The sequence below is a fragment of the Oryza glaberrima genome, chromosome 8 (assembly GCF_000147395.1).
Source record: "Oryza glaberrima chromosome 8, OglaRS2, whole genome shotgun sequence".
Taxonomy (NCBI): domain Eukaryota; kingdom Viridiplantae; phylum Streptophyta; class Magnoliopsida; order Poales; family Poaceae; genus Oryza; species Oryza glaberrima.
Window position 1 is genome coordinate 15484134 of NC_068333.1, and position 12690 is coordinate 15496823.

General features: G+C 41.2%; 1 protein-coding gene across 1 annotated transcript; it reads left to right on the forward strand.

The window, feature by feature from the left end:
• The first annotated feature begins 699 nt into the window (after positions 1-699).
• Positions 700-11913, forward strand: LOC127781440 (wall-associated receptor kinase 3-like). Its single transcript, XM_052308394.1, has 4 exons — positions 700-1672; positions 8990-9118; positions 9502-9651; positions 10483-11913. Exons 1-4 carry the CDS (start codon positions 730-732, stop codon positions 11685-11687), a joined length of 2427 nt encoding a protein of 808 aa, XP_052164354.1. The 5' UTR covers positions 700-729; the 3' UTR covers positions 11688-11913.
• Positions 11914-12690: the final 777 nt, after the last annotated feature.

The following is a 12690-nucleotide window of genomic DNA, read 5'->3' on the forward strand; positions in this document are numbered from 1 at the left end:
AGAAGTATTTTCGCATACGGTCCACTTAAGTAAAAAAAAGATGGGCACGTACATTACATGCGTACTAACGGGATAGGGAGGCGTACCTACATGCGGGTGAGACGGGAGGGAGTAATTAACTTTTCTTTAATGTAATCTAATCTTATGATCTAAAATAATGGACCCACTGGTTTGAGTGAAGTCGAGTGCCAGATGTTTCTAATATATTAGAACGGCATGTCGTGGTGGCATAGGATCGTTTTAGGAGTCCCATATAACGGTTTGTGAGCGTTTGTAGGAAGTTTAAAGGACTTTTTAAGTATATAATAGAAGATAGATAGATATCATAATTATTTTATTAGATTTTATTACTTATTTTAGTATAATTAAGATGGACTATTAAAGTTTTAAAACTACTTTTTTCTCGGTCGATTTCACTTTTAACGAAGATCCTTGTTTTCTCAACGTGTCCAGTACGTATCTTCGTTGACTTGCATTGATCTCTCCGAGTGTAACTTGAGCTTTCTCGTAAAAGTAAGCAACGACGTTGAAATGATAAATCTGCGCGTATGTTGACTAGTAGTGGTGGACTGACCATGCGACGACTGACCCAGTCCGCGTATCGATCGACCAATAATCGTAGGAGTACGTTCGATAATTTATCCAGCATGAAAGGGATCGGCGAACGGGCGTTCTTCAGGGCTCGCGCTCCCGCGCACAACACGTACTGATCCACACACAAACACAAACATGGAGAGGGTAGCAACAGTACTGGTCTCATGTATAGCGGCCGCGACCGCTATGCTTGCGGTGGCAGCAGCCGCAGCGGGAAGTGGGGGCGGAGGCGGCGGCGGCTGCACGCGGAGCTGCGGCAACATCAGCGTGCCGTACCCGTTCGGCGTGGAGGCCGGCTGCTACTACCCCGGCTTCAACCTCACCTGCAACCACTCGTACCACCCGCCCACGCTCTTCCTCGTCGACGGCGCCGGCACGTCCCAGCAGGTGCTCGACATCTCCATCCCCAACTCCACGGTGCGCATCAACAGCAGCCGCATCGCGTTCACCACGTCTGCTACCGACAAGCAAGCCACTGTCATCAACAGAACGTGGGAGGTGACAGGCCCGTACTACCTATCGGATCGTCCTTCCAACATGGTTGTCTTGGTAGGCTGCCAAGCCCGGGTCGACGTCCGGGGAAGCAACAACTCCCTGATCAGCTCCTGCACCGCCGTGTGCCCATCCCCCGATGCTAACATCACCTACATCGGAGCTGGCGACGTCGGCTCCTGCTCGGGCGTCGGCTGCTGCCAGGCCAACATCGTCCTACGCTACTCTCGCTACACCGTCCAGTTCCACAACCTGCAAGAGCAGGACGCGCCGCCCAGTCCAACTATTTATAATGGTTCGGCCTACATAGTTGATCAGCCATTCAATTACACACCTTTTTCGTTTCTCGAAGGAAATTTCCCTGAAGCGCTCCCAGCCATGCTAGGCTGGTTCATAGTCGGTTATAATTCGGCATGCCCGATGCCGACGAATGAGTCTGCGCCTGCGCCTGCGTCCGCCGCCGAGTGCCGCAGCGTGCACAGCTTTTGCCAAGGTTACAGTGACTCTGCTGATCATGTGGTGGGGTATCAGTGCCACTGCTCTCCGGGTTACCAAGGAAATCCTTACGTAAAAGATGGATGCTACGGTATGTGTTTACTCTGACACCTTTTTTTTTTTTTTACAGAATTGCTAGAGAACTTGCGCAAGCTTTTTTTCTTCCCTAGCTTTCGAATTTTCAGCCATACGATGGTACATTAAGATTTGTGTTACACCAGTTATTATATACTCCCTCCGTATTTTAATGTATGACGCCGTTGACTTTTTAACCAACGTTTGACTATTCGTTTTATTCATATTTTTTTTGTGCAAATATGAAAATATTTATGTCATGCTTAAAGAACATTTGATGAGGAATCAAGTCACAATAAAATAAATGATAATTACATAAATTTTTTGAATAAGACGAATGGTCAAACGTTAAATAAAAAGTTAACGGCGTCATACATTAAAATATGGAGGTAGTACAAGTTATATTATAATTACAGAATAATTATAATAAGTTACAATAAGTTACAGTGAGTTGCAGTTTATATATAATTTAAGTATAAAAAGTTGCATATTTTTTTTTTACTTATATAAAAGTTATATTATAGTTATAGTATAATTATGATGGAATTATATTATAACTATATTATATAACATTTAAAAGTTTTTCACTCAAAAAACTTGCGACAAATTTTTTCGATAATCCTCCCTCCATCTAGTATATTCGGACATACTAGCTTCGTTCATTTTTAACTAACAAAATCATAAAAAAAAAAAAAGAATTATGTGCCTCCTTCCTTATGCGGAACACCTTCCGTCACTACTACAAAACACCTCATAGGTCGGCTCATAGGTGCCAGTACCATTTTCCACCTCTATAGGAAAAAAAATATAGATAAAAACCGATACCTATACTATAGGTGCTGGTTTTTTAAAAACACCGATACCTGTATTATATTATAGGTGTCAGTTCTATGTGGAAACAAAAAAACCAGCACCTATGTACCGGCACCTGTACATAGGTGCTGGTTTTTTAAAAACATCGATACATGTATTATATTATAGGTGTCAGTTCTAGGTGGAAACAAAAAAGGGCACCGGTACATAGGTGTCGGTTTTAAAAAACACACATATATTTATATTATAGGTGTCAGTTCATTAAAAATCAACACCTATAATATAATATTATAGGTACTGGTTTTTTTAAACAACCAGCCTGTAACATCCTGGCCTAGGGCTTAATAGGATTAATAGAATACTCATATTAACAAGTTGCAACTTCTTTTCCGGAAGCCAATCTCCAAAGAACTTCAGGGTTAAGCGTGCTTGGTCTGGAGCAATTTGGGATGGGTGACCGACCGGGAAATTCTTCCCGGGTGCACACGAGTGAGGACAAAGTGTGCAGAAAAGACATGTGTTGGTCTGTGAGGGCAGTCTATGACCTATGAAAGCTATCAGATGTAAGTGGGCCCGGCCTGGGAGAGGCGGGTCGCTACAAAATGGTATCAGAGCCGACTCTCGCGGTTTCACGGGCGCGTGTGTCGCAGTTGCGCAGGCATGGTGCGCATGGCTGGTGTAGACCGGGAGTGGTTACACAGCATGGCACATGCGCTGGCACTGGACACATGGACGTGGCCAAGAGAGGACGTTCCTGGCCTGGGGTTGATCGACGGGGGCGTCGATCTCTCTTAAGGGGGTGAGGGTGTAACATCCTGGCCTAGGGCTTAATAGGATTAATAGAATACTCATATTAACAAGTTGCAACTTCTTTTCCGGAAGCCAATCTCCAAAGAACTTCAGGGTTAAGCGTGCTTGGTCTGGAGCAATTTGGGATGGGTGACCGACCGGGAAATTCTTCCCGGGTGCACACGAGTGAGGACAAAGTGTGCAGAAAAGACATGTGTTGGTCTGTGAGGGCAGTCTATGACCTATGAAAGCTATCAGATGTAAGTGGGCCCGGCCTGGGAGAGGCGGGTCGTTACACAGCCCCCATACAGAGCCAGTCACGGGCCGATCACCTCATCCGATCTAACCACCCATCGTCCTTATACATCTACCTAGAGCGCTCTCTCCTCGCCTCATTAGAGCATCTCCAACAACATCTCCAAATCGGACTCTCCAAACATCCATATTGCCAACTCTCCATCTGATTTGGCTAGTCAAACTAGTTGTTCACTCTAACAGCCTCTCTATCTACCCTCTCTACTTTGACTCTATGACACCGGGACCCATATGCTAGCCTCTCCCTTCTTCTTCCTCCTCTTTCTTCCCATCTTCCTCTTCTCTCGCTTTGGCCATCACCAAGCATGAAGCAGGCGGCAGCAGCGAGCGGGGAGGTGACAACGGTGGTGGGCGTGACGGGGAGCGAGGCGGCGAGGAGGGAGGGGAAGAGGCGCGCGGAGGAGTCTGGGAATAGGAGCACGAGCGTGCGGGTGGGGGAAGGGCGTGGCGAGAGGATGATGAAGGCGGGGGGTGAGGTCGAGGGCGGGAGAGGGAGGCGGTTGGCGGTGAGAGGAAGGTGAGAAGGCGCTGAGGAGGAGGAGGCATGACCACTGCCGGTGTTTGAGGGGGGTGGGTGGTGGCGCGACGACCGGTCGGGGCGATTTGACCAAGACGGCCCCCGAGTCTACGCCGCTAGATGGCTGGGGGTAGAGGCGGCGGCGGATGTGGTCGTGCACGAAGGCGGCGATGCTGTCAATGGAGGATCTGATCTTGGAGGTGATGCAATTGGAGGATCCCTCAGTTCTTGGTCCCTTGGTGAACGAGATGGTGACACTGGTAACCTTGTTGGACGATCTGTTCCATCCGTTGACCCTAGTTGAATATCAGTCTTGTGCCAGAGTATAAACTGGTTGACAGCATCTACAAGGTACACAATCCCCTCAAGTGTTGGAATGTCGATCTCGTGCATCCGGTGATCCTCATTGACCGTCCGGACCTTTACCTTGGCATAGTCGTCTGGAATGTCTTGGCAATGAAATCTGCGGTCCGGTATGAACCTCCCAGTTGCAACCTGTATTTTCTTGCCTGCCCTGCCGACCGGAATCAAGAGCTTGCACGGAGTATCCTCCGTTACATCTTCGACCGGATAGCTCGGGTCGGGCTCCAAAACCGCACCGCTGTGCATCACTTTCTCGCTCCAATATCTATGGCATTCCTCACGAGCTGCTGCCCTAGCCTGAGAGTCTATCTCTTCGTTATAACGATCATGCTTCTTGTAGGTATAAGCATTCTCTTTGAGTCCATCCTTCCAGCTAGTTTTTGAGGATACTCCCCGCACATGGCCTGAGTGCTCCGGTTTGCCCAACACATAGGTGAGCTCATCCCGGTCTCTATCTGGCACGAACGTCCAAGCCTATTGCTGCGTGATGATGTTCTTCATCTTGACAGTTACCTCCTGGAGCTTTTGATCCTTGAAGACTACATCCCCTTCTGGGGTGAAGGCCGGTGTTCTTGCACGCACCCAGTTCCTGTTTCGTGAGTTGTGATTTTTCATAGGAACTGGTTTCCCAGCCTTCTCCATCTCTTCATCTTGTTTTTTTTTCCATTTCTTCACCGCTTGACGGCATCCGGTCGATCCTAAATGATGAGGATATTCATTCCTTCTTGCTAGTTCAGCCATCTTCTGGCTCTTCTCTGTTTCTTCTGTCGATGTCTTAAGGGCAACGAACTCATCCCACCGGGCCTGTGTTATCCTTCTGTAGTTCTTAAACGGCGTGAGTCCCATATTTCCTATTCAGGTAGGTCTGTTTTCTAGTTTCGCCACAGCTTGCCCATAGTCTTCAGCGCATAGTCCTTCGCTTTATCGTCGTCTGTCCCCTTCGGATATTCAAACTTGCTTTGCAGCGACATCCAATAGCTGTTTTTTTTCCCTTCAGGAACTTTCTTCCAATCCTTCCATGTGATCTCCACGATATCCCTGACTACCGCCCCGCATTGGTTGCTATACTTGGAACATGAATCCTCCGGTGATTGGGGTTGCCCTGTCTCACTCATCCACGTTAGCACGCTGACTTCTTTGAACAACATGTTCTTCCCTCGCTCGTCCCTTCTTTTCTTGGGTTTACTTGAAACTGAGATGCGCACGACAGCTTTGGGTGCGGCTTGGGCTTTCCGCTTAGAGCGGCGTGGAGCATTCTTCTATATTTGCATTTCACGTGACTTCGGATAAAATCCATGTTATCCAACCCACGAGTAGACCCAGCTACAACCTCAGGTTCAGCATGACGCAACATCTCTTCCAAATCAAAATTACCATCATCTACTCTCACATTACCATCATCAGCATCATCAACTATACTGTGCTAACCATTGTCGCCAACAACATCATCATCATCAAAAGGTTCTTCTGCATGCACTTCTTCTTGTTCCGCTACTACCATGAAATCCTCGTCCCAACTGAACACTTCATCGCATACTGTCACCTGGTTGGGAACTTGTTTGCTTGGGATCTCTCCATGATGTGACCAAGTTGTGTAGCGTTCAACAAATCCATGCGTCACCAAGTGCTGCTCGATTACTGATGGATCGATCCAAATTTTTTGATTCTTGCAGTGCGTGCATGGACATCTAATTTCCTTCGTCTTCTTAGATGCAGCATTTTTCTTAGTTACTTTCATGAATATGTCGACTCCTTCAATGTATGACGCACGATATCTCTCTTTATACATCCATGCTCTGTCCGCCATCTATGCATTAATTAATTAATTGCGAAAAAAATAATACAACTTAGTTAGTTTAAATAATTTTGACAATATGTCACATTAAAATCCTACTAATTAATGTATATAACCAGTATAATCTAGACAAGATAATTAAATCTAGCCAAAAATCTACATATATAAGATGGAAACTAGCTACATACAACTAGAAAAATTACCAAACTACCCCTATTTCTCTTCTTCTTCATCATTCTCTGTAGTTAACTAATATATAGATCTGCTACATAACAAATAAAATATACTTTTCTTCCTCAGTGTCACATACTTTTGCCATGCAAAATCTCAACGAACAACCAATAAAAATGAAAAAAAAATTGACAAATTGAGTAGGAGAAAGTATAGCTAACCTCTGGTGCAATATATCTTTCAAAAGATTCGAGATCAAAACATTTCCCCCTATGTATGTGTTCATAAGAGAGAAAATCGTGTTCTAATGGCTCCCGAAATTACTGTAGCTTATTTATATAGGTGATGGCATTTTTCTTGGCGGTCGACATATGTTGGTTCAGTTGCATCGCCATAGAAAATAAATATTGGTGGCGGTTGCTTACGTGGGCCGCCAGCGAAGATGTAGGTATCTTCGCTGGTGGGCCACATCACCATACCGCCAGCGAAGATAGTGTATTTTCTCTGGCGTCAAGTTAAGAAGGCCGTCAGAGAAAATATACTATCGTCGCTTGCGGCCAATTTAAGTCGACCGCCAATGAAGATGGGTTTTCGCTGGCGGCCCGTGAACCCTCACCTCCCTATTTCTTGCGCTGGCGGTTTCATCTTATAGCCGCCATGAAAAAGTTTTTCCAAATGCCATGAAAAATCGTTTTTCTAGTAGTGGGGGTCTTGTGTTTATACCCTCGGGTGCCCCTTATCAAAGTAGAACTAGCTAGGGAGACAAGTATGAATAAGACTCGAATATTCCTTGTATTGCCCGAGTAGAACTCTACGTCTCATTTCTTATCAGGAACACCTTTCAATACGAGGCATGATTCCGTATAAAACTTGGTATATGGTGGGTCCTACCGAGCCCAATCCAAGATTATTCGATATGCCTTATCTGTAACATTGATAATATTATAATATTTTTAGGTTCATCTATGCACCATGTGACATACTTCCAACTATAAAGGAAATTCAAATATCTCTAAATTAACTACAATATTTAGCAAAAATGCAACTCAAATTAGTGATATTTCTTTAGAAACTTGATGTCTGAATGAAGGACATGCTTTGAAATATGTGATTTTGATACATTTAAAATTTATGGAAATTCATATTAATGTGTTTTAATTAAACAAATTTAAAATTATTACATTCAACATCTATAAAAGTAATTACACCAAAGCCATGGTGTGATTACGGTGTATGTAAAAGCTAATGTGCAATTATGATATAGGTATATAGTGTAATTACAATGTATTTTTTCTCAAAACAATCTGTAAATAAAGTATAAGAAGAGGGGCTAGTACTAAAATAGCATACTGACATGCAGCAGGATAGGCACATGTTCTCTTCATGTCTTAAATAGAAAAGGGAATGCACATGCTACTAAATGAAAAGGTTTCAGTACTCCGTCTATTCACAAATATAAGCACTATAAGTGTTTCAAATCTCTTTTTATAAATATAAGTATTCCTAGGTACTATTTCTCCTATCAATCACTTTATATTCATTTTTCACATCTTATTCCCAATCATCCTCCTACTCCTATTCATCCATCATCAAATGAGAAGGATAAAATATTTTATCCTCAACCTTAATCTCTTCTAAACAACCTAAACGCACCTGTGATAAGAGGAAGTAGAATAATTGTCTAGTTGCACAGTGCTATATGTGAAAGCTCTTCCAAAGAAATCTAGAAAACAGTTCCCTCCGTTACAAAATATAAGTATATAGGGTTTTAGCAAAGATTAAAGTTTGGTAGAAAAGAATATAACGCCTCTCGTTAAGGTACGGTTGATGTGGAGAAATTAGGGGTTGTTGACAGGACGAGTAGTAAAATATTCTCTCCACCCTCAAATAAGTTTATCTTTGCCTCCCTCTTCTTTGTCCCAAAATAAATTCATTTTGGTACAATCCTTACATTTGAGTTTGTAAAAATAGGAGACAAGTATACTCAAAGTACATGAAGTAGGAGACAACCGTATTGGAGGTTTGGCATTTGGTAATGTGAAGAAACTTTTTACTTTTGTAATGGTTTGTGTGGGATGTGTGAAAAATGTTTACAGCAGCAGTACTCTAGACATAGACTTAACTCTTTTACATATTTGAAATGTTAGAATTACTTATATTTTAAAAAGAGAGAGTAGTACGTACTACTGGTAGTGACTGTTACATGAATCTCAACAAAAACACTGGTCGGTTTGGAGATCAATGGTGATTGACAAGAAAATATGTCGACACTCGACAACATTATAGTAAAATAATTTTTTAACAACACAATTAGAAATGCTTAGAACTCTCTACACTTTTATCAAAGTTCGATTACAAAAGATCTACTAATACAATTTTCATCATATGAAGAATAGTATCAAAACACCAGACCGGCGCGGTTTAACCTGCAGGGAAAACTGAACCAGCATCTAGTTTGAATGAAAGAATTGATACGCATGTGAAACAGACAAAACCGATTAAACCGGTAAAGTGTTTATTCAGTTTCTACTACTTATATACTCCTAACAAATTTCATTCTGCTTGTCTAGATATCGATGAATGCAACTCTCCTCACATCTACCAGTGTTACGGTGACTGCAAAAACACGCAAGGAGGGTATGATTGCAATTGCCCTCGTGGATTCAAGGGCAACGCTTCAATACCGAATGGATGCACGGGTACGTATACCAACATTGACACATTGTTATTAACCCTACACTGCAAGAACTAGTAATAGACAGAAGCGGTACTAGATTTTCATTCAGTTCATACGAACCCTCGCACTCTATTTAACTTTAGTTATTTTTTTTAGAAAATACATTAAAACCAGCCTATATGTCTAAACTGGATGCACACAGCCATGTTAATTTCAGTTAATTAATACCATAGCTAGCAATCATGTCCCGTAATTTCTAACACTTTGGCGATCCTTAATTCTACTGCATTTATATTACAGCTTATAATTAATTCTACTGTATTTATATTATACTAGCTTATTATTACGTACTAGTACTAATTTGATGTCTTGGCGCATTGATACTTTTGGTTTGGTGTTTTCTAGACATTGACGAGTGCGCGCACCCAGAAACACATTCATGTTATGGTGGAGTATGCATAAATATGCCGGGAACTTTTCACTGTCGCTGCCATGACGGAACCCATGGGGATCCTTTTACAAAAGGAGGGTGTACGGACAATCATTCATCTAAAGGTGAAAAAGCCACAAAGTTTGCATGTGTGTAATTTACATATATACAGTTAATTTAAAGAGTTCATATCGTAATATGGCATACCTCTCTTTCAAAAAAGATTGTAAATCCACCTAATGCTAACTGCATCATGGTCGTACGATCTAAAGAACTAGGCAAATTTCTCACCCAATTGCAGGCCATGTGAAATATAGAATCATTGTTGACATTTAGCACTTTATTTATTTCTCACCCAATTGCAGGCCATGTGAAATATAGAATCATTGTTGACATAATTCTTTCTATTTATCTTTAATATGGTAATTTATTTTTAGACCTCAAGAACGAGTTAATGTTTTGTTGGCATGACTATATTTTCTTCATAGTATAATTAAAACAAGGATTTGCTAAAAAAAACTTTCGCAAGTTTTTTGCACCCAAAACATTCATATTTGTGGCCATTGGATCGCCTCAAGATATGTGCATGAAGAGAAAAAATTGCTAGAATGAAATTTTCACACATGTCGCGCATAGATTCCAGTGTTATCTAACCGAACCATTGTTGAATGCAAGTTTTAATAAGTTATATCATAGTTACAGTGTAGTTACAATGCAATTATTACAATGTAATTATAGTTCAATTATACTATGGTTACATCTTAGAGTTCTTGACAAAAAAACTTGTGACGGTCTTTTAGATACTCCCTTTAAAAAATTCAAAGGAGGTGTACCACCAAGCATACAGCTATTTTATTCCTAAATTGTGCTAATGTTACTCTTTTCTACATATATTAACATTTTCCTCTATTCAAATTCATGAAAATTTGTATTTCCATGTAATGCTTTATTTTCAGGCCTAATGATAGGTCTAATAGTCAGTGGTGGTTCATTACTTCTACTTCTGGGCTTCGCTGCTCCCTTCATAGTAAGCAAACTCAAGCTACAAAGGATGAAAAAAATGAGAGATAAATTCTTTACACAAAACCATGGGTTGCTATTGCAACAGTTAATATCTCAAAACACAGATTTTGCTGAAAGAATGATCATTACCTTAGAGGAGCTAGAGAAGGCCACAAACAATTTTGACAAAACTCGAGAGGTTGGAGATGGAGGGCACGGGGTTGTGTACAAAGGGATTATAGAGCTACATGTCGTGGCCATCAAGAAATCAAAGATTGTTGTACAAAGAGAAATAGATGAATTCATAAATGAAGTTGCAATTCTTTCACAAGTGAACCATAGAAATGTGGTGAAGCTCCTAGGATGTTGCCTTGAGACGGAAGTTCCATTATTAGTTTATGAGTTCATTTCAAATGGAACTCTTTATCGTCATCTCCATGTAGACGGACCGGTATCATTATCATGGGATGATAGACTAAGGATCACCGTTGAAGTTGCTAGAGCCCTATCATATCTACATTCAGCAGCATCAATGCCAATATTTCATAGAGATATTAAGTCATCCAACATACTTCTTGATGATAGTCTAACAGCTAAGGTATCTGATTTTGGAGCTTCAAGATACATCTCGATTAATCAAACAGGAATAACTACTGCAGTTCAAGGAACTGTTGGCTACTTGGATCCCATGTACTACTATACAGGGCGACTTACAAGCAAGAGCGATGTTTTTAGTTTTGGCGTTCTTCTAATGGAGTTGCTTACTCGGAAGAAACCTGTTGGTGATACATTTGATAATGGTCACAATCTTGTTTCACATTTTGTATTAGTATTTTCAGAAGGTAACCTTTATGATATAATAGATCCACAAGTCAAGGAAGAAGATGATGGAGAAGCCCTAGAAGTAGCCACACTAGCTATCGCATGTACAAAATTTAAAGGAGAAGACAGGCCTACGATGAGGGAAGTAGAGATGGCATTGGAAAACATAGCTTCAAAGAAAGGCCTCTTCCATAATGGGAATACTACTGCATCAAGGAGACCTGATGAAAATCAAAATTCAACTCTCTACATGTCAGTTGAAGGAGTTACCAAGGAAGCAATAACAGAAAGCACAACAGAAGAGGAAATATTATTGTCGTCAAGGTTTACGCGATGATCATTTTCTGGACTGTGTGGGAATATTTACAAGGTGCATTGAGCCTATTATGAGTATATATATATATATATTTTTTCTGAATAAATCCTGGAGTACTTTGTTCTTATCATCATTGAGAATAGAAAAGGAATGTGTGTGAGAGGTACTTTAATTTTGATTGAGTTCATGTGTACTAAAAGTACAAGATTAATTGTTGTTCTTACTATAATGGACTAAAGTTGCCGTGTGTCATTGGGTTCTTATATTCTAGCAAAAAATATATATTGGTACCTGCTGTTGCATGGCCCTGATAGGGGACTAACTTTTAGCCACTCTTTATCAGATCAGTTTAATCCCTCTCACGATGTGGCAAATCTTTTGCCACTCACCTCTGCACGACTGGCAAAAAGTTAAGGAAAATTGCAAAACCACCTCAAAAATCACTTGAAGTTTGATATTCCACTCCATAAGTCATTTTGTTGAAAATGCCCACCCCTACTCAATTTTGTTGCAAAACCACCCAATGCGCACGAGCTTAACCAAATCAGCCTGGTATCGCTGATGTAGGGCCTCATAGGATAAGCTAGTTAGGTCAATCTTTTCCAAGTGCTTGCATTAGACTTATTCTTCGTGTTTCATGATTTTTTTTCTACATATAGTGAAACTCAGTGCAACAACATTTAATCTCTCATCAGCAATTCTATTTGTGGAATTAAAAAAAAGGTGTCAAGACGGTACTCCTAGAAGTATTTAATTTTGTTATACACCACATTGATGCCTAATAATTTATTAAAACATATTGATTCGATATGGCACGTGTGTACTAGGGTGGTTTTTACAACAAAGCCGAGTATTGGAGTGGCCATTTGCAACAAAATAATTTATACGGTGAAATGTCAAACTTAACGTGACTTATGGGGTGGCTTTTACAATTTTCCCAAAATTTAATTACTCCCCCATTAGCAGGCTGATGTTTGATGAGTAAAATAGAGTTACCATATTCTCAGTCTCCTCTGGAACCAAG

What these genes read in the sequence shown, in the direction of transcription:
- LOC127781440 (XM_052308394.1), top strand. Translation starts at nt 730, where the DNA reads ATGGAGAGGGTAGCAACAGTACTGGTCTCATGTATAGCGGCCGCGACC. An exon ending in CGTAAAAGATGGATGCTACG is followed by an intron (nt 1,673 to 8,989) that starts GTATGTGTTTAC and finishes CTGCTTGTCTAG; the next exon opens with ATATCGATGAATGCAACTCT. An exon ending in AATACCGAATGGATGCACGG is followed by an intron (nt 9,119 to 9,501) that starts GTACGTATACCA and finishes GGTGTTTTCTAG; the next exon opens with ACATTGACGAGTGCGCGCAC.